Raw genomic sequence first — 25,956 nt, 5'->3', positions numbered from 1 at the left:
TAAAAGCATAACAAGAATTTTTTTCCTTCCATCCTACAATACGTACTTTCCTTTTGTGATCCACTGCCAGTGTATAAACAAGACTCCAGTAGAAACCAAGTTCCAATACATAGTACCAATATACGTCCCTATCAATCCCCTGAAATTATAGGAAGGAAATTGTCTATTAATGTCATATATATAATGGCAAAATAAATATATACTGATTAAAACATGGCAGATTTCTTTTGCCTGATGTTGGTTGATGTTTTTTATTTTGTTCATTTTCTTGCTGACTGAAATAAAATAGACAAAAGAAATTCATTCATTCATTCATTCATATCCATGTATGGATAGCCTAACATCATTTGAGTGGGTTTTGTGGCCAGCGCTTTGATGTTTAAGACAGAAAAAAATAGACATGTTTGCTGTCCAAAAACATATAGAAAATACAATACATATATACAATTTATTGACATGAGAAGGCCATCATTGTGCAAAAAACACTGGCACCTGTGATTCTATCTGTCCCAGTGTAGTCAGCATTAATTCCTGGGTCTGTCATCACCCCCTTGAGTTTATAACTTGGAACAAGTGAGATCCCCCTGAGCCAAACAGTGCGAGTTCAATTTCCACCATTGATCAACCCGCTTCAATTAATAGATTTCTCAAAATGTTTGCAAGGCTATGGGTTCTTTGCTCTTTGTAACTAACTTGGAAACATTTTCAAAAGAAAATTACATTGTTTGTTTTTTTTATATTAAAAGCTTACAGAAGTAAATAATATAATCTAATGAATATTTGACTTGTGACACTGGATATATGAAATGCCATAAAAGAATCCATACACATCTTATAACATAATGCCAACTAATGTTGCAGGAACTTTAATATGGTAATACATACCATTTTAAGGTATTGTTGTTCTACATTACTAAAGGAAGCCATACTTTGCCCTGTGAATTTAAATGTGAACCATGTGTTTAGGTATTAAGCACTAATGTCCCAGTTACAGGACTGAATATACATGTACACAACTAATTACTACTGGGTTGTTCAATTCTGACGGCATATGTACTATAAGGGACTGGCCATGTAATTTATGGGGCTAACTGTTTCTTTCCGACTGGGATATTTGTTATTCTTTTCATCATAATTTGTTGAAGGCAAGTGGGTGTTGTCAATGGTTTTTCTTTGTTACTGACATAAATAGAATAAAATGGCAAACAACTAATAATTATTCATGACTGCTCAAGAATAAAGTAACCTACATTGGGTAAGTATCATTTTGTATTGATTCTTCACCTATTTTATTGATATGTAAAAAAGAAAAATCCACCTTGGATGCAGGGAGGTCGCATATTCAAACCCCAGCTAAGTCATACCAAAGAGTTATAAAAATGGTACTAACAGCTGCCTCCTATGTGCTCAGCATTAAGAGGTTATTGGTAGGGCAAGTTGGCCTGGTGTCAGGATATCTGAGACTGGCATGATGCCACAGTGCTACATATCACTACAAACTGCAGATATTATTAGCTATGTTGAAAATCCAAAACACACACACACACGCTCTATTCATGTATCATACCAAACAATGACAGATAAAAAAAACTGTTAAAAACTGCACTTGGTGCATATGAAAAAAAAGAAATTTAGTATGTGTGAATGACATTTAGCCATGGACTGAGTGTGTGTGTGATTTGGATTTTTAGCGTAGCTTTAACAATTTTTCAGTCATATCACTATGATGTGCCGCAGACATGTAGCATGATGTCCCGCCCAGTTACATTATCCTGACACCATGCCGACCAGTCCTAATACTAACTTCTTAATGCTGAGCGCCAAGCGAGGCAGCTGTTAGTACCATTTTTATAAGTTTTTGGTATGACTTGGCCAGAGATCAAACCCACAACCTCCCGCATCCGAGGTGGATGCTCTAACCACTTGGCCAACAAAGCAGTCCTGCCACGGAATGAAATGTTTACCCCTGTCATGCCAGGGTTTTGCAGCTTTGTGTCATTGGTATCCATTAATACTGCATAAAAATACAATGAAAGGAAACAGTGTTTGTATAGTTTCTGGCCATGTTTGAAACATGTCAGAAAAAAAGCAGGCTGATACATATTTGGATCAATGGGTGGAACCAAACTCTATGTAAACATTTCAAAATAAAAGTGAACAACAATTAGAGAAGTTAGATCTATGGGTCATACATTTTTGGCTAGATCTTGACTTTAATGCCTGCAGTTCATCTGTAAGAATAATATGAAAATTTCAATGTTTAAATATATATCCATACCAGAACATGTATTGAGCTCACTCTATAATTTAATTAATCTGATAACAAATGAATCTGCCTGATGACAGAAAATGAACCTATTCGCTGATACAAAATTAAACCAATAACTTAGAAGATGAATCCAACAGCTGACAGAAAATGAATTTGATAGCAGACACAAAAAAGAGCATATATTTCATGACATAAAATGCTTCATGCAGCCCTCAATAATTTTCTTAAGTTGTCCTTATTTATCTTTCTTTATCAATGCATAAATAGGTAAAAAAATAAGTCATTGTGCCACAAGAGCAAAGGGACACTACTCCATCTGGCAACTAGTAGTGTTGTGTGTCTTGCATACCACCCAGTTTTACCCCATTTATTTTTTAAATATTTTGCAAAATTACAAAAATAGGTACTCTGAATTTAGAAAGCTTGATTCAGTTTTAGCTCTGAGAGAGAGAGAGAGAGAGAGAGAGAGAGAGAGAGAGAGAGAGAGAGAGAGAGGATACTTGTGTCTACAAGACTCTATGTACCTGTATTCAGAGGTATATTGTATTTTTAGCTATTGGAGAGAGAGAAGGGTTACAGGTGATTCTGATCTTCATTGTTCAGTTACCTGGTGATTGTGTTCTTTCTTATGTACACAGGTAACAAGGGCACTATTATATTTTCTGTTGACAATTAAAACCTGAATAAATCTTTCAGTCAGAGTAGTCACAGGTAAACAAGGCAACTTACTGTATGAGCCAGCATTCTTACAATCAAAACGGGACTATGCTACGAATTAAACTGCTGAATGTTTACGTGTAAAATGTGGTACATACTGTAATTACAGACTGTTATAGTTGCCTCATTATGGTTTTGAAGGCTGCCAGAGGGCAACCAGTTGAAAATTTCATAAGCAAAATCAGCATTCTTATTTACAAATGTACCACGGGGCCCCGAGTGGCCGAGTGGTCTAAAGCGTTCGCCGTTACGGATCACTGCCATCTCACCTCTGTCTGCGCCGGTTCGAGTCTCAGATTCAGCCAATGTAGATATGTGAGAAAGCATGCCAGTAGCTTCTCGTGGGTCGGTGGTTCTTTCCGGGGTTTTCCCGGGTTCTTCCCCCACCATTAATACTGGCCGCCATATATAGCCTATCGTGTGCTGAAAAATGGCGTTAAACCCCACAACAACAACAAATGTACCACATTTTGTCTATGATTGGAGCACCGCATGGTCAATCATTATTTGGTGGTGGGTGGCCCAAAGAATTACTTGAGGATTATTTAAGGTCATAAAGTACCGGTATGTTTTACTGTTAAAATAGGTTACAATAAAATTTGTTCACAAATATTACTTAAATTAAGATTCTGTGTTGTTCATCCCTATATAGCCCCAAGAAATCTGGTTGTTTAACATGTCAGCATACTTTGCATTGTCAGCATACTTTGTAATGTCAGCATACTTTGCATTGTCAGCATACTTTGCATTGTCAGCATATTTTGTAATGTCAGGATACTTTGCATTGTCAGCATACTTTGTAATGTCAGCATACTTAGCATTTTCAGCATACTTTGTAATGTCAGCATACTTTGTAATGTCAGCATACTTTGCATTGTCAGCATAATTTGTAATGTCAGCATACTTTGCAATAACATCAAACTGTAAAAACCTAATAGATTTGAAGAAAAAAAATAGAGCCACCTCTGAAATATTAAGTCTTTATAAGCATGTAACAAGATTCTATGACGTGACCACTTAAAAATTCTTAAGATTCCTTAAGACATATCTTTCATTCTCTCTCTGCTGGTGCATAAGAGGTTAGAGCATCCACCTCAGATACTGTAGAGCTCGAACCCCTGCCAAGTCAAACCAAAGATGTATAAAAATGGTACTAACAGCTGGACATGACACTACATGTTTGCAGCATGATGCCCCAGTGCTACACATCACTAAAAACTATCACACTGCAGACATGGATTTTTAAAACAGCTTTCAATCACTTATATCGCTAGGATGTCCACAGTATGGCCGCTAGGATGTCCACAGTATGGCTGCTAGGATGTCCACAGTATGGCCGCTAGGATGTCCACAGTATGGCAGTTCATGTAGTGATGTCTAGCACTGAGGCATCATGCTGATAACATGTGGTGTCATGTCCCATACAGTCACATTACCCTGACACCAGGGCAACCCATCCTAACACTAAACTCTTAACGCCGAGTGCCTAGCGAGGCTGCTGTAAGTATAAATTATTATAAGTCTTTGGTATGACTCGTCAGGGGTTCAAACCCATGACCTCCCACATCCAAGGTGGATGCTCTAACCACTAGGCCACTGGAGCAGTTGGTTATCAATATGTAATACTGTTTCATACATAGTTATTAATATGCAATACTGGCAAATGTTTCATACATTGTTATTAATATGCAATACTGGCAAATATTTCATATAAAGTTGTTAAAAAAGCTCTAAAACTGAAAAGTCTCTATTAGAAAGATGTTGGCCCCTGCAATTTCAAACTTGGTGATTTATTTTCTGAATCTGATGTGGTTACCTTGAGAAATCCTGAAGAAATATAATGTAGCATACCTGTTTGGGCCAACCAATCCAGCAGTGTTTGGTCTCGGAAAACCATGGTTTCTGTGAAGAAGAAAAACAAAACAAGAACTACTAAAAAACTCTATTTGTACATTATGTAATACCATTTTACTTGACTAGAATGGATTGATACTGGGTCATGATGTGATGAAAAAAAATGTTATCAGGGAAGAACAAAATAATTTCTGAAAAGGGCTTTCTGCCCCCAATATCCCGTTTAAAAAAATTCTATGTCCAACTTTTTAGAAGAAAAAAAAAGAACTAAATGTATCTATTATACTAGTTGAAACAAATCTATCAAAGTAAACAAAACAAAAATACTCAGCTCAAAATAGAATTCCACCCCCACACCCCCTCCCATCAATCCTCCCAATAAATTGTTGGTCCTTCAAAAGGCTAGAAAATTAAACTGTAACCCGTTAAAAATATTTCAGCCTGTCAAATGGCTTCATAAACATTTTATTGCAAGAACAAAATAAACTATTATCTGCATTATATTAGTTACAACAAAAGTGCTTTGAAGGCACTGATGTTCTACTGACTCAAAAGAATTAGATTCTTATTTTTAATTGAGGAGTGTTGAAATCATCTCCGATATTCTTCAGTGCTAACAAGATTGTCACGTCTGCTATGGTGGATGTGCTGGATGTCAACCTGGCACCATTTCATATCATTCCAACAGGCCATCATAAAAGGTCTTCTCGTGTAAACTCTATGTTGATTATGAATGTCTGTTTTGGTAGAATTAAAAAAAAAATGCATGCCATGGTGGCCACATCCAAAATCAGACTGGCATTTTTCCTAACAAGTACCAAGTAGACCCCTAACTGATATAATCATTTATTCTGGGGAAATATTGATGAGAAGATTTTCAAGATTTCCAATGTGACAGGCAAACTGAATTTATGAATGTTACTATTAGGTACAAGTAGACATAATAAGACATTGTTTAGAAAAAAAACCAAATTCAGAAAAAGCAGTTATATTTTCCAGATGGCTGCTGTGATAGCAATACTGAATATCAGATCCATACCATTTTTATTTTGGACATCATAAGAAGTCTTCTGGGTAAAACCCCATGGCAAGATTGCTTTTAATTCAGGAGGATTAGCAATAACTTGATTTGTAAGATGGCAGGGCCCCGAACGGCCGAGTGGTCTAAAGCGCTCTCCATTAAGGATCACTGCCATCTCACCTCTGTCTGCGTAGGTTCGAGTCTCGGATTTGGCCAATGTGGGTATGTGAGAAAGCTTGCCAGTAGGTTCTCAAGGGCCGGTGGTTCTTTCCGGGGATTTCCTGGGTTCCTCCTCCATTAATACTGGCCGCCATGTATAGCCTATTGTTTGCTGATGCTGAAAAATGGCATTAAACCCTACAACAACAACAACAATTTGTAAGATGGCCACATTAGTGGTTATAATGGACATGAGATTGGCACCATTATTATATAAGACCAACTAAACATCATCAAAAATCTTTTCATGAAAACCCTTTGGCAACCTTGCTTTTTGTTAAGGAGGAGTAAGATTTTCAACAAGGCCACTGTGGTGGCCATACTGGACATCAGATCAGCACAATATTCATTTAGGATGAACTAGACATCATAAGAAGCCTTTCAGTGAAATTCCAATGATGATATGCAAGACCATGTAGGAGGAGGTGCTATGACAAGATTTCAAAGATGGACACAGTGGTGGCCATATTGGCCACAACGTAAGCACCAATTTCAGATAGGACCAACTAGAAATCTTCTGGTGAAAATCCCTTGTCAATTTGACTTTCGGTTCAGGAGGAGTAGCAAAAACAATATTTTCAAGATGGTTGCCATATTACACATCAGACTGGACCTATTTTCCTTTAGGATTGACTAGACATTATAAGAAGTCTTTCAGTGAAAACCTCATGTAGATATTGGCATCCATTCTCATTGAGTAGCAATAACAAAAAAGGTGGTCATATTGGGTATCAGTCTGGCACCACTCAGGACTAACCAGACATCATACAAGTCTTCTGGTGAAATGTCTATGTCAATATGACTTTGAATTCTGGAGGAATAATGATAAGAAGATTTTCAAGATGGCCACTCTGGTGGCAATATTGGACATCGCATTCCCATTTTCATTTAGGACCAACTAGACATCATAAAAAATCTTCTAGTGAAAACCCCATGCTGACACAACCATTCTTTCAGGATAGCAATAGCAATATTTTCAAGATGGCCACTGTGGCAGCCATACTAGATGTGCAAGCAGCACCATTTTCATTTAGGGTGAATGTGTATGTAAAGTTCCATGGGAATCCTACAAGTAGTTATGCGGAGAAACACTATCAAACTTGGACAGACAGACAGACAATGGAGAGCAGACCACCCATAAGCTCTTATGGTCTATGACTAGTAGAGTTCAACATAATGAGTGCAAGAGTGTGAGAGTCGTAGTGTTCAAGTTGTAATGCTTTGTTTCGCATGTTTTATACTCTGTGATCTTGTCACAGTATAAACATCAGCATCTTTTAGACTTTATATGTTTTGCCTACTTCTATGTAAATGCTCACATTTTCATTCATAAACTGACCCTTAATTTTACACAATACACTCCCAAATTCTGCCCCCCATCTATAGAAGTGTTAAGTATATTTGATTTAATTTGTGTTTGATTTGATTTGATTGTGGGTTTTGGAATCTTTTTATTTTCTTTACATGTCAATGTAATGTAATTTTCTTTACTGGGAATTTGATATTTTCCAGAAAATTTTGTTTGACATTAACTTTTCATAAATGCCTAATAATACAAACACAGTTTCTATTTTTGACTTAGTTCCTGGCCTTGATAGAGGGTCAAGTAAACAACTTTTATTCTCAGAGTAAAATGATTGGCTCTTATCAAGCACATACATGGGTTACATGATTTTTATTTGTAAACATGATCACGTGATCCTCTATTTTGCAATCAGGCATTTCCAAAATTGCAAAATACTTAGCATTAATAGTGATGTTTAGATCTCTCTCTCCGAGTTTTGGGCTTTTAAAAACAATTGATGTCAAGTCATTTCCTTCTGTTGTAGCCAGCTTTTGAGTTTCGAGTTTCTGAGTTTTATTTTAATTTTTCAGATTCTAAAAGAATAATTCTTTTCTCTGGAAATATTTTGTCCTCATACAGAATTCTTGAACAAAGACATTGCTTAAAAATTTTATTTGGATTTCCAAATCCTGAGGATTAATTATTGTGTTTCTAGAAGGAACTGTAGACTTCAATACAGTACATGTTACAGCATACGTCATCACCTTTCATCTTGGATTCTTCGTTGGGACTCGAACTTGAATTCATTAGAACGTTTTATTATTAGGACTTCTAAAATATTATTTGTGGATTATTCTTGGATTATTTTTGGATTTGATTTTTGAAACCATAAGTTCTTATTTTTTTCCATTTTTACAATATTTTTCCAGGGAAATAAATTATTATATTTTTCAAAGCTTGTTGTTTTCTCTCTTTCTTTTGTTACTGTTTATTCGAGGATAAACATGTAACATAAGAGAAGTCAAAAGTCAAGGTCAGTCTTGCATTTGCTCATGCAGGCATAATGATGTGAATGCTTGATATTTAAAACGAGTTTTGACAAATAAGGAATAAATATTTATAATTAACTCCTATCAATTACATTTTAATCTTAATATTTTTAAGTACAAGTAATTTGATGCCTTTAAGTTGTAATATTGTTTCAGGCAATGGGTAAGCAGCCTCCTTCCTAATCATTATTCTGGCCACTCCTTCCTAATCATTATTCTGGCCAATCCTTCCTAATCATTATTAAGGCCACTCCATCCTGATCATTATTCTGGCCACTCCTTCCTAATCATTATTCTGGCCACTCATTCCAAATCATTTTTCTGGCCAATCCAACTATACTGTTTATTTTCTAATGTAATGAAATCTATCAAGCTGGCGGAATCTCAAAAGTCAGCTGGTGGGATAATTATTAACAATGTAAAATGCAAGATTTCTGCTGCAGGCAGATTTGGAAACAAAAAGTATTCATCTCTAATGGTTTGCCATGTATATTTATTAATGTCAACTATTAATATGATCCAAGTGATGTCAACCATTGTGACCTATGAAATGTCAACTATTAATGTAATCCATCCAAGTGATGTCAACCATTGTGATCTAAAAAATGTCAACTATTAATGTGATCCATCCAAGAGATGTCGACCATTATTGTAATCTAAGAAATGACAACTATTAATGTGATCCAAGTGATGTCAACTATTGTGATCTAAGAAATGTCAACTATTAATGCAATCCATCCAAGGGATGTCAACCATTATTGTGATCTAAGAAATGCCAACTATTAATGTGATCCATCCAAGAGATGTCAACCATTATTGTGATCTAAGACAAATGTCTACTATTAATATGACCCATCCAAGAGATGTGAACCATTATTGTCACCTGAGAAATGTCAACTATTAATGTGATCTAAGTGATGTCAACCACTGAGATCTAAGAAATGTCAACTATTAATGTGATCCATCCAAGAGATGTCAATCATTATTGTGATCAAAGAAATAGTCAACTATTAAATGTCATCCATCCAAGAGATGTCAACCATTACTGTGACCTAAGAAATGTCAACTATTAATGTGATCCATCCAAGAGATGTCAACCATTATTGTGATCTAAGAAATAGTAAACTATTAATGTGATCCAAGATATGTCAACCATTATTGTGATCTAAGAAATGTCAACTATTAATGTGATCCATCCAAGAAATGTCAACCATTATTGTGATCTAAGAAAAATGTCTACTATTAATATGATCCATCCATGAGATGTGAACCATTATTGTGACCTAAGAAATGTCAACTAATAATATGATCCAAGTGATGTCAACCACTGTGATCTAAGAAATGTCAACTATTAATATGACAAATCCAAGGATGTCAACCATTATTGTGACCTAAGAAATGTCAACTATTAATATGATCCAAGTGATGTCAACCATTGTGACCTAAGAAATGTCAACTATTAATATGATCCAAGTGATGTCAACCATTGTGATCTAAGAAATGTCAACTATTAATGTCATCCATCCAAGAGATGTCAACCATTATTGTAATCTAAGAAATGTCAACTATTAACGTGATCCAAGTGATGTCAACTATTGTGATCTAAGAAATGTCAACTATTAATGTGATCCATTGAAGAGATATCAACCATTATTATGATCAAAGACATAGTCAACTATTAAATGTCATCCATCCAAGAGATGTCAACCATTATTGTGATCTAAGAAATAGTCAACTATTAATGCTATCCAAGAGATGTCAACCATTATTGTGATCTAAGAAATCTCAACTATTAATGTGATCCAAGTGATGTCAACCATTGTGATCTAAGAAATGTCAACTATTAATGTGATCCATTGAAGAGATATCAACCATTATTATGATCAAAGACATAGTCAACTATTAAATGTCATCCATCCAAGAGATGTCAACCATTATTGTGATCTAAGAAATAGTCAACTATTAATGCTATCCAAGAGATATCAACCATTATTGTGATCTAAGAAATAGTCAACTATTAATGCTATCCAAGAGATGTCAACCATTATTGTGATCTAAGAAATGTCAACTATTAATGTGATCCAAGTGATGTCAACCATTGTGATCTAAGAAATGTCAACTATTAATGTGATCCAAGTGATGTCAACCATAGTGATCTAAGAAATGTCAACTATTAATGTGATCCATTGAAGAGATTTCAACCATTATTGTTATCAAAGACATAGTCAACTATTAAATGTCATCCATCCAAGAGATGTCAACCATTGTGATCTAAGAAATGTTAACTATTAATGTCATCTATCCAAGAGAGATCACCCATAGTGATCTAAGAAATGTTAACTATTAATGTGATCCAAGTGATGTCAACTATTATTGTGATCTAAGAAATGTCAACTATTAATGTGATCCAAGTGATGTCAACCATTGTGATCTAAGAAATGTCAACTATTAATGTCATCCATCCAAGAGATGTCAACCATTATTATGATCTAAGAAATGTCAACTATTAATGTGATCCAAGTGATGTCAACCATTGTGATCTAAGAAATGTCAACTATTAATGTGACCCACTGAAGAGATATCAATCATTATTGTGATCAAAGACAGTCAACTATTAGATGTCATCCATCCAAGAGATGTCAGCCATTATTGTGATCTAAGAAATGTCAACTATTAATGTGATCCATCCAAGTGATGTCAACCATTGTGATCTAAGAAATGTCAACTATTAATGTCATCCATCCAAGAGATGTCAACCATTATTGTGATCTAAGAAATGTCAACTATTAATGTGTTCCATCCATGGGATGACAGCCATTATTGTCATCCATCCAAGTGATGTTATTTATGTACAAATTTCCAAGTGATGTCAAGTTTTAGTGAGATCCATCCAAGAGATGTCAACTATCAGTGTGATCCATGGAAGTGATGTCAACTATTTTGTGTGATCTATGTATTCACTGGAGTATTCACAGTACTTTTTGTAGGGGTGGGTGGGAAGAAGCCACAAAGGAATATATTACACAATGGATGTTTAAAAATTTGAGAGGGGGTACAACTGCCCTACCTTGCCCCCTCCGCTGCAAACACCCATGCTTGTATGAGTTATCCAAGTGAAGCTAACTATTTATGTGATCCATCCAAGGGATTTGTGTGATCTATGTCTGGTTATCAAAGTGACATCTGTGTGTGTGCAGTAACAGCCTTAGCAAACACAGGGCCCAATTTGGATCATTTTGGTGGGGCCCCCTGGATTTATGCGCAGGGCCACCTGTGAGCACAGCATTTGGAAATAAACTTTGAACTAGTTTTTATACGATATTGAACATAAAATTTTCTTCCATTGCTTTAAAATTAATTTCTCTCTAAAGATTTATTTTTTAAAAGTACTAACAGGCAGGGCCCTATGAGTGTGGGGCTTGATTGTCCAATCAGCCTAAGGCCATCCTTGTGTGTGTGATATATGTCCGAGTTATCCAAGTGACATCTATTTGTGCCATCTGTCCAAGTTATCAAGTGACATCTGTTTGTGTGATCAATGAGTTATATTAACTAGTTATATGATCCGTGTCCAAAATTATTTAAGTGTTTTTGTAATATCCAATAGTACAAAATGTTGAAGATAAACAATAATGAATGAAAACAAAGCTTGATGTTAAGCACAAAAATGTAACTGAATGAGGTCTGCATATAACAGGGATGATTGAATTTTATTTAATAGCTATTTTAAATCACCCAGCAGAGGCCCAAATTAACAAACCCAATGCACAACAAGATACTGAAGTCTATACATTTTTAAAATTGTTCCAGTAAATAGACAGGTATATAGGTCACTTTTCAATACATAGAACACTGCTTGATATCACTAACAATGCAAAATTAAATTGCTGTACACAACAGGGGGAGCTATTTGGCAATGTGGTTTGTAATGTGCAAACAGGTCTAAAAACTGGACAGTGTAGTATCATAACAATGTCAGAGATAACACAGGATCAAAGTACATTTTTATTATATTCAACTGGGAGACTTCCTATGATTTGACTAGAGATGAATAAATGTGAATTAGTGCATGGCCCATTCAAATATAAGGATGAAAGATAAGTGTCTGACGAAATTAACAAAACCTACAACGGGTACTTCTCCACCATTCTCAAAAAGGGGCCCTGGGCTCAAGAAATTGTTCAACATATAATGGCAAAGTTGTTCATTCTGTACAACATTAATTTACACAAATTTACATGGAAAAGTTTCCTGACCATTTAAATATTTCAACAGCGTAGATTATTTTGGTTTTAATGGTCCCTTGAAACAGTAATTAAAGTATATAAAAAATGGACACATTTTTGGGGGCATTTGGAATTATTCAGGTCAAACAAAGAGTGCAATAGGAAGGCAAGACTAGCAAAAACATGAACTCCCCTCAATGCTTTGTTTTAAAGAAATTAGACTGTTAAACAGAAGAAAAAAAAAAAAGTATTCTGTTTAGCTTATAAAACTCACTTTAATTTAAAAGGTATCACTATGAAATGGACACAAAGCATAACATTAAAAGTGTATGAATAAACCGTTCACTTATTTCCATCATCATATCTGATTACTAATTATATGACATCCTGAACGAATTAAAAATAGAAATGTGAAAACTCATACATGCAAATAAAGTTATGGAGAAATTCCAGCACAGAATTCTTTCTAAAATGATATCATGGAGATCTAACATGGAGCAAATATCAAATATGCCATTAACACAATCTGTAAAGAAAAAACTCTTAATGCATGCATGATTTCTAAACTTTTTGATATTGGGTTTAAAGTTAAGATCACTAAGGAAATCATTCAAACATTTACAAGCGGCATGTATATAAGTCTTTGCACCAGAACTTTATCTTTGATAGCAGCAATCATAAAGTTACATGTCTCTCAGCTAAAAGGGGTAAAATATTAAAGTTTGTAATAACAAATTTAGGTATACCATATTTACTAGATTATAAGCAAGTATATGTGCCATAAGTTTAGTCCAACTGCAAACAATATAGACCCTGACCTGGTGTCACATAATGCGCTAGAAGATGAGGATCCATGTTGTTTGTTCTAATGATTACTCCTTACAAACTGCAGAGACCCAGATCAGCTGGCGCATTATGCAATGGCAGATCTGGGTCTGCAGCCGGAGCTGATTCACAAGTGTATATATGGTATATGAAGGAGCTACAGCACCGATGGTTTGAAGAACATGATTTACTTTCTATTTTACATACTCTATATTCAATTGGCAGCCAGTGTATTTAAAAGAACTTATCAATGTCAGTATGCAGCCTTGGTGCCAAACCCAGAACAAACTGGATAATTTGGTACACATACTGAGTGGTTTTTAATATATAGCTGAGTTTTGATCATTGGCCTGAGTAGATCATGCATATTAAAAATGGTACCGAATTTGGGTACATGCAAATAATTGAGATGAAACTTAATCTTGCATTGGAATTTTGTACAAAAAGACAATCATATCAGTTGCCCAGTCAGACATGGGTCAATGCTGGCATGACACTATCTGAACAACTGCATGTAATATTTAAACAATGTTTCAGCAATTAAGCTGGACAGATGAAGTTTTGCCAACATGAACGGATAATTTCTTATGAAGAAAAAAAAAATAACTCGTCAGTTCAAGTCACATAATTATATGCCTAATTAGATACATTTTCTGTCATAAAAAGAAGAGAATCATCAGCAAACAGAGTAGTTTGATGCAAAAACCTCCATCCTGATCACTAACATATATGAGAATGATCAATGAACAAAGAACTGATCTTCTAGCAGCATTGATACTGAGCAACATAGACACTGATTTCCCAACATGGTAGACACTGATCTGCTAGCAGGGAAGGCAGTGATCTCCAAGTATGCTACACACTGATCTGCTAGCAGTGTAGTCACTTTTCTGTTAGCAGAGTAAACACTGATCTGCTAGCTATGATCTAGGTCTGTGATATATGCTATTCTACATCAGGGGTCTCAAACACACAGCCCACAGGCTGCATGCAGCCTGCCAAACCATATCCTGTGGCCTGCAAAATGATTGGCATCACAAGGTGTCATGAATGATAACAAACTGGGTGCAGTCCTTAGGCCATCAAAAATGCCCTCATGCAGCCCTCAGGGTGGTTTGAGTTGGAGTACCCAGCTCTAGATTATACACACAAAATGCTTTATGAATCTTATTATCAGAATAACTGCAAATCTGTACCTCTACATGAGAGAAACTTTCCAATCAATAATGTTTTATTCTCAGCTCTGCAGTATTAAAAGAGTTCAGTACAAAATTAACATTTTTGTACCTGTGGCTTATGGAAATTATGCACTAAACAAGGAATAAGTAATGTGTATGACGCACTAAACAAGGAATAAGTAATGTATGTGATGTACTAAACAAGGAATAAGTAATGTATGTGATGCACTAAACAAGGAATAAGTAATGTATGTGATGTAATAAACAAGGAATAAGTAAGGTATGTGATGCACTAAACAAGGAATAAGTAATGTATGTGATGTAATAAACAAGGAATAAGTAATGTATGTGATGCACTAAACAAGGAATAAGTAATGTGTGTGATGCACTAAACAAGGAATAAGTAATGTATGTGATGTAATAAACAAGGAATAAGTAATGTATGTGATGTAATAAACAAGGAATAAGTAATGTATGTGATGTAATAAACAAGGAATAAGTAATGTATGTGATGTAATAAACAAGGAATAAGTAATGTATGTGATGTAATAAACAAGGAATAAGTAATGTATGTGATGTACTAAACAAGGAATAAGTAATGTATGTGATGTACTAAACAAGGAATAAGTAATGTATGTGATGCACTAAACAAGGAATAAGTAATGTATGTGATGTAATAAACAAGGAATAAGTAATGTATGTGATGTAATAAACAAGGAATAAGTAATGTATGTGATGCACTAAACAAGGAATAAGTAATGTATGTGATGTAATAAACAAGGAATAAGTAATGTATGTGATGTAATAAACAAGGAATAAGTAATGTATGTGATGTAATAAACAAGGAATAAGTAATGTATGTGATGCACTAAACAAGAAATAAGTAATGTGTGTGATGCACTAAACAAGGAATAAGTAATGTATGTGATGTAATAAACAAGGAATAAGTAATGTATGTGATGTAATAAACAAGGAATAAGTAATGTATGTGATGTAATAAACAAGGAATAAGTAATGTATGTGATGCACTAAACAAGGAATAAGTAATGTATGTGATGTAATAAACAAGGAATAAGTAATGTATGTGATGTAATAAACAAGGAATAAGTAATGTATGTGATGCACTAAACAAGAAATAAGTAATGTATGTGATGTAATAAACAAGGAATAAGTAAGGTATGTGATGTAATAAACAAGGAATAAGTAAGGTATGTGATGTAATAAACAAGGAATAAGTAAGGTATGTGATGTAATAAACAAGGAATAAGTAATGTATGTGATGCACTAAACAAGGAATAAGTAATGTATGTGATGTAATAAACAAGGAATAAGTAAGGTATGTGATGTAATAAACAAGGAATAAGTAATGTATGTGATGTAATAAACAAGGAATAAGTAAGGTATGTGATGTAATAAACAAGGAATAAGTAATGTATGTGATGTAATAAACAAGGAATAAGTAATGTATGTGATGTAATAAACAAGGAATAAGTAAGGTATGTGATGTAATAAACAAGGAATAAGTAATGTATGTGATGTAATAAACAAGGAATAAGTAAGGTATGTGATGTAATAAACAAGGAATAAGTAATGTATGTGATGTAATAAACAAGGAATAAGTAATGTATGTGATGTAATAAACAAGGAATAAGTAAGGTATGTGATGTAATAAACAAGGAATAAGTAATGTGTGTGATGTAATAAACAAGGAATAAGTAATGTATGTGATGCACTAAACAAGGAATAAGTAATGTATGTGATGTAATAAACAAGGAATAAGTAATGTATGTGATGTAATAAACAAGGAATAAGTAATGTATGTGATGTAATAAACAAGGAATAAGTAATGTATGTGATGTAATAAACAAGGAATAAGTAATGTATGTGATGCACTAAACAAGGAATAAGTAATGTGTGTGATGCACTAAACAAGGAATAAGTAATGTATGTGATGCACTAAACAAGGAATAAGTAATGTGTGTGATGCACTAAACAAGGAATAAGTAAGGTATGTGATGCACTAAACAAGGAATAAGTAATGTATGTGATGTAATAAACAAGGAATAAGTAATGTATGTGATGTAATAAACAAGGAATAAGTAATGTGTGTGATGCAATAAACAAGGAATAAGTAATGTGATGCACTAAACAAGGAATAAGTAATGTATGTGATCACTAAACAAGGAATAAGTAATGTATGTGATAAACTAAACAAGTAATAGGCAATGTATGTGATACACTAAATAAGGAATAAGTAATGTGTGTGATACACTAAACAAGGAATAAGTTGTTGTTGTTGTTGTAGGGTTTAACGCCATTTTTCAGCACACGATAGGCTATACATGGCGGCCAGTATTAATGGTGGAGGAAGAACCCAGAAAATTCCCGCAAAGAACCATTGACCCTCGAGAAGCTACTGGCAAGCTTTCTCACATACCTACATTGGCCGAATCCGACAAGGAATAAGTAATGTGTGTGATGCACTAAACAAGGAATAAGTAATGTATGTGATGCACTAAACAAGGAATAAGTAATGTGTGCAAGGGTAAGTTGTTCTGTGCAGCAACTGGTGCAGGGACTCTGCATGCGTAAAATGTAGTGAACTTACATTCCAAAGAATTGCAATCCCATACACAAATATAGAGACATAGAACAGAAGATGCCAGCTGAAAGGAAAAATTACAGCATTAAAACAGTTCCAATACATTTCAAGTCAAGACTACATGAATCATGCACACATGATAGTAAGATTTAAGAACTATTAACAAATTGAAATAAAAAAAATGATTTTTAAATATGGTAATATTACATGCTCTGCACCAAAAGTTATTAAAAGTAGATCTTGTAGTGTTTGAGAAGAAATTTTAGACAAACAATGCATTACATTTTAAAAGCTGTTAGTTCACAAATTAATACACAAAAACATTCAATTTCACAAGGAAAATATGTTTTCTAAGGCTGTACAGACACTTAACATTGCATCACCTTTACAGTTGTGAACTATCCTACATTAGTCAGGAATTTTGCACCCGGATTTGAATTCTTAGGAAAAACAATCAACACCTTAGTAATTAATGTAGACCGTGAGAGTTATGCTGACATCTAAATAAAATCAAAATGCTCAAGTGTGTTTGAGATCGCTCCCCTGACATCTGCCTAATAGCCAAATTCAAGTGGGTTTGAGATCACTCCACAGACATCCGCCTAATAGCCAAATTCAAGTGTTTGAGATCACTCCCCATACATCTGCCTATCAGCCAAATTCAAGTGGGTCTGAGATCACTCCCCAGACATCTGCCTAACAGCCAAATTCAAGTGGGTTTGAGATCACTCCCCAGAGATCTGCTTAAAAGCCAAATTCAAGTGGGTCTGAGATCACTCCCCAGACATCTGCCTAATAGCCAAATTCAAGTGCAGTTTGTAAAGAAATATGGGACAGTAGGATGCTTTCTTTAAAGTTCTCAAGTGTTGTTGATTCCATATTTTATGGGAAAAGAAATCTTTCAATGTTTCTTCATTTTTTAAATATATTTCATCAGAGCTAGAACAAAATGTAACGGTCTTCATGCCATTGTGCTCTTTTCAAGTTTAGTAATAATATATTCAGCAGTTTTGGAGAAGTCCTGTAAAGGTTTTTATATTTTTAGTAAGGTGGCCATATTTAATATTGGCTACTGCATTTTTTTAAATACAGTTTTTAAAGGTCTTTATTCTAGAATGCTTTCTGTAAAATTTGATCAAATTCTTTTCAGAGATTCTGGAGAAGTCATTTAAGGGTTTTTCTATTTTCAGCAAAAGTGGACATATTTGGTTGTGTCAGTTATCTAAATAAAAAAAAAGAAGCTTGTATATCATAGACAGATGTCTTGCGACCAGCAACCACTCCCTCCCCCATCAACGATGCTGTTGACCATTAGACAATGCTTAAACAGCTTATGGCAAAGTTCTACTTGCATGCTACATGCATGGCAATAAACTCTCTCAATCTATTCAAAGTAATTCAAAGTAATAGATAAAGGAATACTTTGTCTCAAAAATTTGAAGATCATGGAAAATAGACAGGAAAGCCGATATACACTCAAGTTCTCTACCTGCATTCGCGAAACTTGTCAAGTTTACTTGGCATGTCTTGTAAACGCCTCCGTCTGAACCATACCTCAACCTGCCGTACTGATAGATCAGTCTGCTTGGACAACTCCTTCAAACAAAAGAAAATGGTCTATTTCCATTACGCTGCTTGTCATGAATGCATCATTTCAAAACAATTTCTTTCCTTCAGCGATTTTGATCTCTATACATGTATCTCTATGCATATCAGCATGTTGAGGATTTGGTAACTGAAGACTGTGGTAAGAAAGATGACCTTAAATAGTGTGTATGTATAATAATAAAATAGTTACTTATAAAATTGTAGTGGTGCTAAAACATTATGAAACAGTTATACATACCTGGTAGAATTTAGTATCTGCTTTCTTTGTCTGCAAATAGGCTTTCTCTAGGACTGGGTTTTTCTCTACTGTTATTTTTCTCCTTTCCTTCAGGCCAAACCTTTTGGCTACTGGCACAACTATTAAGCTGAAAAGATGACAAGATACCATTAACAAACAAAGTAGTAGTAGCAGTAGCACCAATCGCAAAAGTAACAGCAGCAGCAATAGTAGTGGTGATGACAATACTTATATTTGTATCAGTAGTAGACAAAGAAGATGCTGTATTAGTAGTAGCAATAGTGGTACTGTGGGAAGTAGTAGTAGCAGCAGCAGCAGTAGTGGCACTGTGGCTAGTAGTAGTAGTAGCAGTAGTAACAGCAGCAGTAGTGGTACTGTAGCTAGTAGTAACAGCAGCAGTAGTGGTACTGTAGCTAGTAGTAGCAGTAGTAACAGCAGCAGTAGTGGCACTGTGGCTAGTAGTAGCAGTAGTAACAGCAGCAGTAGTGGTACTGTAGCTAGTAGTAACAGCAGCAGTAGTGGCAATGTGGCTAGTAGTAGTAGTAGCAGTAGTAACAGCAGCAGTAGTGGTACTGTAGCTAGTAGTAACAGCAGCAGTAGTGGCACTGTGGCTAGTAGTAGCAGTAGCAGTAGTAACAGCAGCAGTAGTGGTACTGTAGCTAGTAGTAACAGCAGCAATAATGGTACTGTAGCTAGTAGTAGCAGTAGTAACAGCAGCAGTAGTGGTACTGTAGCTAGTAGTAGCAGTAGTAACAGCAGCAGTAGTGGCACTGTGGCTAGTAGTAGCAGTAGTAACAGCAGCAGTAGTGGTACTGTAGCTAGTAGTCGAAGTATTAGCTAGTAGTAGTAGTAGCAACAGTAGTAGTACTGTAGCTAGAAGTAGTAGTAGCAACACTAGTAGCATTATAGCTAGTAGTAGCAACAGTAGTAGTATTTTAGCTAGTATTAGTAGGTTCAGTGGTGATATTGTAGTTAGTAGTACAGAGACCACTCTGGTAGGTCTAGTGGTTAGAGTGTCCACCTTGGATACAGTATGGCATTAGTAGTAGTAAGGGAAGTAGTCTACAGTGTGGCATTAGTGCTAGTAAGATAAGTAGTCTACAGTGTGGCATTAGTGGTAGTAAGGGAAGTAGTCTACAGTGTGGCATTAGTGGTAGTAAGGGAAGTGGTCTACAGTGTGACATTAGTGGTAGTAAGAGAAGTAGTCTACAATGTGGCATTACTGGTAGTAAGGGAAGTAGTCTACAGCGTGGCATTAGTGGTAGTAAGGGAAGTAGTCTACAGTGTGGCATTAGTCTACAGTGTGGCATTAGTGGTAGTAAGGGAAGTAGTCTACAGTGTGGCATTAGTAGTAGTAAAGGAAGTAGTCTACAGTGTGGCATTAGTGGTAGTAAGGGAAGTAGTCTACAGTGTGGCATTAGTCTACAGTGTGGCATTAGTGGTAGTAAGGGAAGTAGTCTACAGTGTGGCATTAGTAGTAGTAAAGGAAGTAGTCTACAGTGTGGCATTAGTCTACAGTGTGGCATTAGTGGTAGTAAGGGAAGTAGTCTACAGTGTGGCATTAGTAGTAGTAAAGGAAGTAGTCTACAGTGTGGCATTACTTTTAATGGAAGCAGTCTAAAATGTGGCATTGGTGGTGGTCTGCAGACTACAGTGGAGCAGCAGTATTAGTAATTTCTGTAATAATTGGTTGCTTAGTGGTGGTAGTTGTAGTGGTCTGGAAGACCTTGATACTACCCAGAAATATCTCTTATACACTTCAGTTTTGTTTAGTAATATATTTAATTTACATCTGAATCTTACAGTGGCAAATGGTGAAGAAAAATAATCCATTCTTCCATAAAATTCACAAACAAAATCTTGTATTATTGTCTATTTTAAACCAACTTTATGCAGACAGAATAATTCAGAAATAGAATGCACCTATTGATGTTCACTGATTTCCATTAAAATCTATTAGAACCAGTTTGGCCTATTGATCTCCAACATAATTCTATAAATAAACTTTACATTAATTTCATATGTATTTTAATTTCTCCTCTCTGTTCTTGTCAGTTACATTACTTTACATACTATTTATTAGCAATATTAACATACACTGGGAATAACATAATGGTACTGCTCTGGCTTCAACAAATGTAGAAAGTAGGGGGAAGTAATTCATTATATTATACCTTAACTCAATAAAGATTTCCACCCTAGCTATTTCTTTAACATATTTGATGTTAACACACCACCTGTACTTATGTGTATGTCCTGATGATATCGTAAAGTGCCTATCCCTACCCCCTTCCTCCCAGTATATAGATTCTTGACCATCAAATAACTAAGGGACTGATCATTTAATGGGGGGGAATATTATTTTTTCTTTTACCTCAAGGTCATTTTTATTCATGCCAACTAATATAATGAATATAATGGGTTCTTTTTTATCAATAAATCAGAGCTATAATATTTTTGAAGCTAATTCAAGGGCAGAACTTTTCTTTTCTCTCAAAATATATCCCAGGCTCTCCCACTTTCTCCAGAAATTTAAACATAACTGAGCCAACAGTAAGCAAAAAATCATTTAAACTTTTTAAAGAACTGAAATGTGTTCATGAAACTTGAATGTTCCACCATCCACTTTATTGTATATCCATAGTCAAATGCAAACATGTATATAAAAAAAAAACTTAATCTTATAATATAGTTATTAACCCTGGTTACTGAAATACCAAATTTAGGTGACAGTAACCTACTCTTTGCAATATGGTGTTGCACCCATCAGTATGTTCCTGGATGCCATGCTGCATGCCACAGTGACCAATAATGGCTAAGAACCTAACCTAACTTCAATACTCAAGTCACTGATGCTTGAAATTTTTGTCACAGTGACATACTTTTATTAAGATGGTGCTATACTCACCATGATGCATATACGTGCTAAACTGCACAACTCTGGGGTCTACAATGACACGAAAAGCGAAATTTAGGTCAGAGTGACCTACTTTTCATTGATATTTATGGAACTTACCAAAACACATCAACACAAATGTTGCATGGCACCAGGACTTGCAGTAAATGAGAAATTTACATAAATGCAAAAACTTCACCAATGTGTGACAGATAGACGGACAAGGATAATACCATATACCCCTAAAACATTCATAGCAGGACATGCAAATTACAAAAATAATCTTGAATAAACTTCATTTTGGTGAAAATTGATTTTATGAATACCCACTTTCTTCCTTTACATCTACTTCCTCAATTTTTTTATTCTAGAAAGCAAAGCTTCAAGCCCAGATGGGACCAGCAAAAAAGATGAGGAAATATCTGATTCTTTAGCATAATAGTATTGGAGAAAAAGGGCATGAAATGAAACAACAAGTAGATCTATAATAAATAACATATTTTGCAATAAAATGTTATTTTCCTAAGGAGTTACTGTTGTCTCATCTACCAGTAATTCCCAAAGATATGTTTCTATTAGAGTCATACTAATAGCAATTTCCTATACTGAAATATAATTATTATTATTATTTACAAACCTGGCGTATTTCAAACAAAATGAAATGACACTAAAAATTACTTCTAATACGAGTATGCCATTACGTTATGACACGTGCAATGGTAAGCTTGACGGACATTCTGGTCTAATACTATTTTGCTATTTTGGCACTAGAGATCGCAACAGGTGCCAATGGCCATAACAATTTTCGGATAATGATTCATTTCAATAAAAACAAAAAAACTTGCTACTTAAACTACAGGTAAACCACCGATTTTCAGGCAGTGGATGGTCCAGCACCTCTTTTAATCTGGACAAAATTACTAAGGGCACTTGAAATTCCCGACACCACAAAATTAGTTTACTGGGCACGCACTCACTTGGATTGTTTACACTGCAGTTGTTGGTGGTGAGACTTGTATTTTGTGCGATTCTTAGCTTATTTTACTTACATTTAACCCTATCTATGGCTTCTAAGAAAGATGCAAGTGACAGTCCTGGTGTGAAGCGTAAACACCAGTCAATATCCATTCAAGCAGAATTGTTGAAAAATCTGGACCATGGTGTTTCCGTGCAAACGCTGTGTGACACATATGGTATTGGTTCACCAACTATCCACGATATAAAGAAGGAGAAGGACAAAATATTGAAAATCTATTCCGACAGTGATTTCAAGAAGTGAATGAACATTAGAAAAACTATAAAAGATGGTAAGAGTATTTGAGCATGACAGTGTGATGATGGAATGGTTTCAACAACGTCGGAGTGACGGAGTGGACTTGTCGGGCAGGATGGTAATGGACCAGGCTCAGTTGTTTCATAAAGAACTTAAAGTAGAACATGAGTGTGAGGACTTCAAAGGTTCAAGAAGAGTCCTAGAATTTCCATGCATAAAGTGTGTAGAGAAAAACGGTCTGCAGACCACGAAGGAGCTGCCGAGTATGTGGACAAATTTCAGAAGCTTGTACAGTAGTTGATGAGCACCTCAGTCCTGAGCAGGTGTATAATGCAGATGAAACTAGTCCTACTAAATACTGCTAAGCCTGACAAAGCCACACAAAGCCTAACAAAGCCCGACAAAGCCACACAAAGCCTGATAAAGCCACACAAAACCATGCAAGTCAAATTAAAAAAGTGTATTTATATTGTTAATTAAATTGATGAATAAATTAACCAAGCCGAAAGACTAGTTTTCAACATATTTATGCCTAAATAATTGCTGAAAACAGAGTTCAAATTTAAACAATGATAAAGTACATGTATTGATAAAGTCTTGATACAATTATATTTGAAATGCTTGTTATTATTGTATAAAGTGTTCTTTCGACTAATTATGGACAGAAAATGCAATTTTCCAATATATGTTAATATGAGTTATTAGTATTTATCGCTATTTTTGTCTATATTCAACACAACATAACAAAGGTACACAAAGCCAGAAAAAGTCATATTAGGAAGGTGTATTTATGTTGCAATACCAGATTGATGAATATATCAAACAAACCAAAAGACGAGGGTTATACACGTACCCCAATAATAGACTGCGAATTGGGAGATTAATTAATTTGGATAATAACAAAGTCAGACAAAATCATATCTGAAATGTTTTGTACTTTTATAAGTTTCTTGGATAAACTACTAAATTTTTCACACAGGGACACAATGTCATAAAATGGCAGACAAAATTATGCAAAGTCATCACAGAAAGTATTGTTATCATTCCTAACTTGAAAAGTACCCCCCCCCCATGCATACCTTTGAATACCTAACCAACTAAAAGCTGCAACATGCCAAATGATGCCTATTAAAATATTTCAAATGTTGTTTTTTCCAGACTTAATCAGTTTTTTATCATTATTTATAATTATGTTGAAAACTAGTCTTTCTGTTTGGTTAAATTATTCATCAATATAATTTACAATATACATTTTTCTAATATGACTTCGCACGGCTCTATAAGGCTTTGTGCGGCTTTGTCGAGCTTTGTATGTCAGGCGTTGAATAATTTGGACATATTGAAATATTGCATTTCCTTTCGATAATCACTCAAATGAACAATTTACCAACTGATAAACATTTTGCATACGATTTTCTTATTATTCGAATTCGAACTTTGCCGCCAAATTTTATTGATTTTTTAATTCGGCATAATTTCATTGAAAACTAATCCTTCAGTTTGGTTAATTTATTTGCCAGTATAATTTACAACATAAAAACACTTGTCTAAAATGACTTTTATGACTGTCAGGCTTTGTGAGGCTTTCTTAAGCTTTGTATGACTTTGTCTGGCTTTGTATGATTAGCATATATTGAAAAAATTGCATTTTCTTTCGATAATAAGTTCAATGAACAATTTATAATGTAAATAAATAGTTTACATATGATTTTGTCAGACTTTGTTATTACTTTGTCATTATTCAATTTCGAATTTGTACTCTGTCGTCCAATTTTCGGTCATATAATTTTTCATAAATATGTTGAAAACTAGTCTTTCGGCTTTGTTAACTTATCCACCAATATAATTAACAATGTAAATACGCATTTTTTATTTGACTTCGCATGGCTTTGTGTGGCTTTGTCAGGCTTTGTCTGGCTTAGCAGTATTTAGTAGGACCCGATGAAACTGCATTATATTGGCGGTGCGTGACCTTCGTTGGTTCGGCAAAAATGCCGGAAAAATGGTGGTTTACCTGTATAAGTGGCTTGTGCTGCTGTTGGAATTTTCTTCTTCCTTGAAATCATGGACGTCGACCTGTGTAACTAATTTCGATGATGTATAACTGCTTTAAGGATCTTAATTTCTTAACAAGTTTCCAAAGAAACTGAAGGCTCTTATATTTAAGACATAATTTTTTTTCTCGAAATAAATAAATTTAGTTTTAAAAAGTGGCAGAGGGAAAGAGATGAAGGGAAGAGAGCGTATGTCGTGAAGTGAATTGTATTAGCTCTATAACGATTTATCCCAACTTTCAAAGTGTAAAAATCCACCAAGGTGTTTAGAAATTACAAGCAAAGGAAACAACTTCAACCAAAGTCTTAACAAATATTTTCATGACTGTAACCTTGACCATAATGTCAAAAGGACAAATTTTCATGTAACAGAATGAATTGTCTTGGCTTCATAATGATTCATCCATGTACGAACAGCAGCACCTCGATGCGACTGACGCTCTTTTATGCAAAGATAATTCCAGGAATTCAAGATAAGATCATTTCTTTCTTTGTATTGAAACCGTCTCTAAATATTCTTCAGCAAGAATTTCAAATCAGATGCCGTGGTGCACATACTGGCTTACAGCTTGGCACCGTTTTCATTGAGGACAAAGCTAATATTATTAGACGCTTTTTGGTAAAACGACGTGTCATAATGAA

At 34.9% G+C, this 25,956-nt stretch overlaps 1 protein-coding gene across 1 annotated transcript in view; it reads right to left on the bottom strand.

The window, feature by feature from the left end:
• LOC149779445 (ceramide synthase 2-like) overlaps positions 1-25,956 on the bottom strand; it is an 82,035-nt gene that overhangs the window by 26,004 nt on the left and 30,075 nt on the right. Inside the window, exons 2-6 of the mRNA XM_089940109.1 lie at positions 19,092-19,218; positions 18,735-18,841; positions 17,252-17,309; positions 4,838-4,888; positions 47-139 (exon numbers count right to left, since the gene is read on the bottom strand). Coding sequence (XP_089796235.1) covers positions 47-139; positions 4,838-4,888; positions 17,252-17,309; positions 18,735-18,841; positions 19,092-19,218 — 436 coding nt within the window. The remainder of the gene's footprint in view (positions 1-46; positions 140-4,837; positions 4,889-17,251; positions 17,310-18,734; positions 18,842-19,091; positions 19,219-25,956) is intronic.

Source organism: Sinohyriopsis cumingii, chromosome 17 (assembly GCF_028554795.1).
Source record: "Sinohyriopsis cumingii isolate HCF-2022 chromosome 17, ASM2855479v2, whole genome shotgun sequence".
Taxonomy (NCBI): Eukaryota; Metazoa; Mollusca; class Bivalvia; order Unionida; family Unionidae; genus Sinohyriopsis; species Sinohyriopsis cumingii.
Note: the sequence above shows the minus strand (reverse complement) of the source record. Positions and strands in the feature narration are given on the sequence as shown.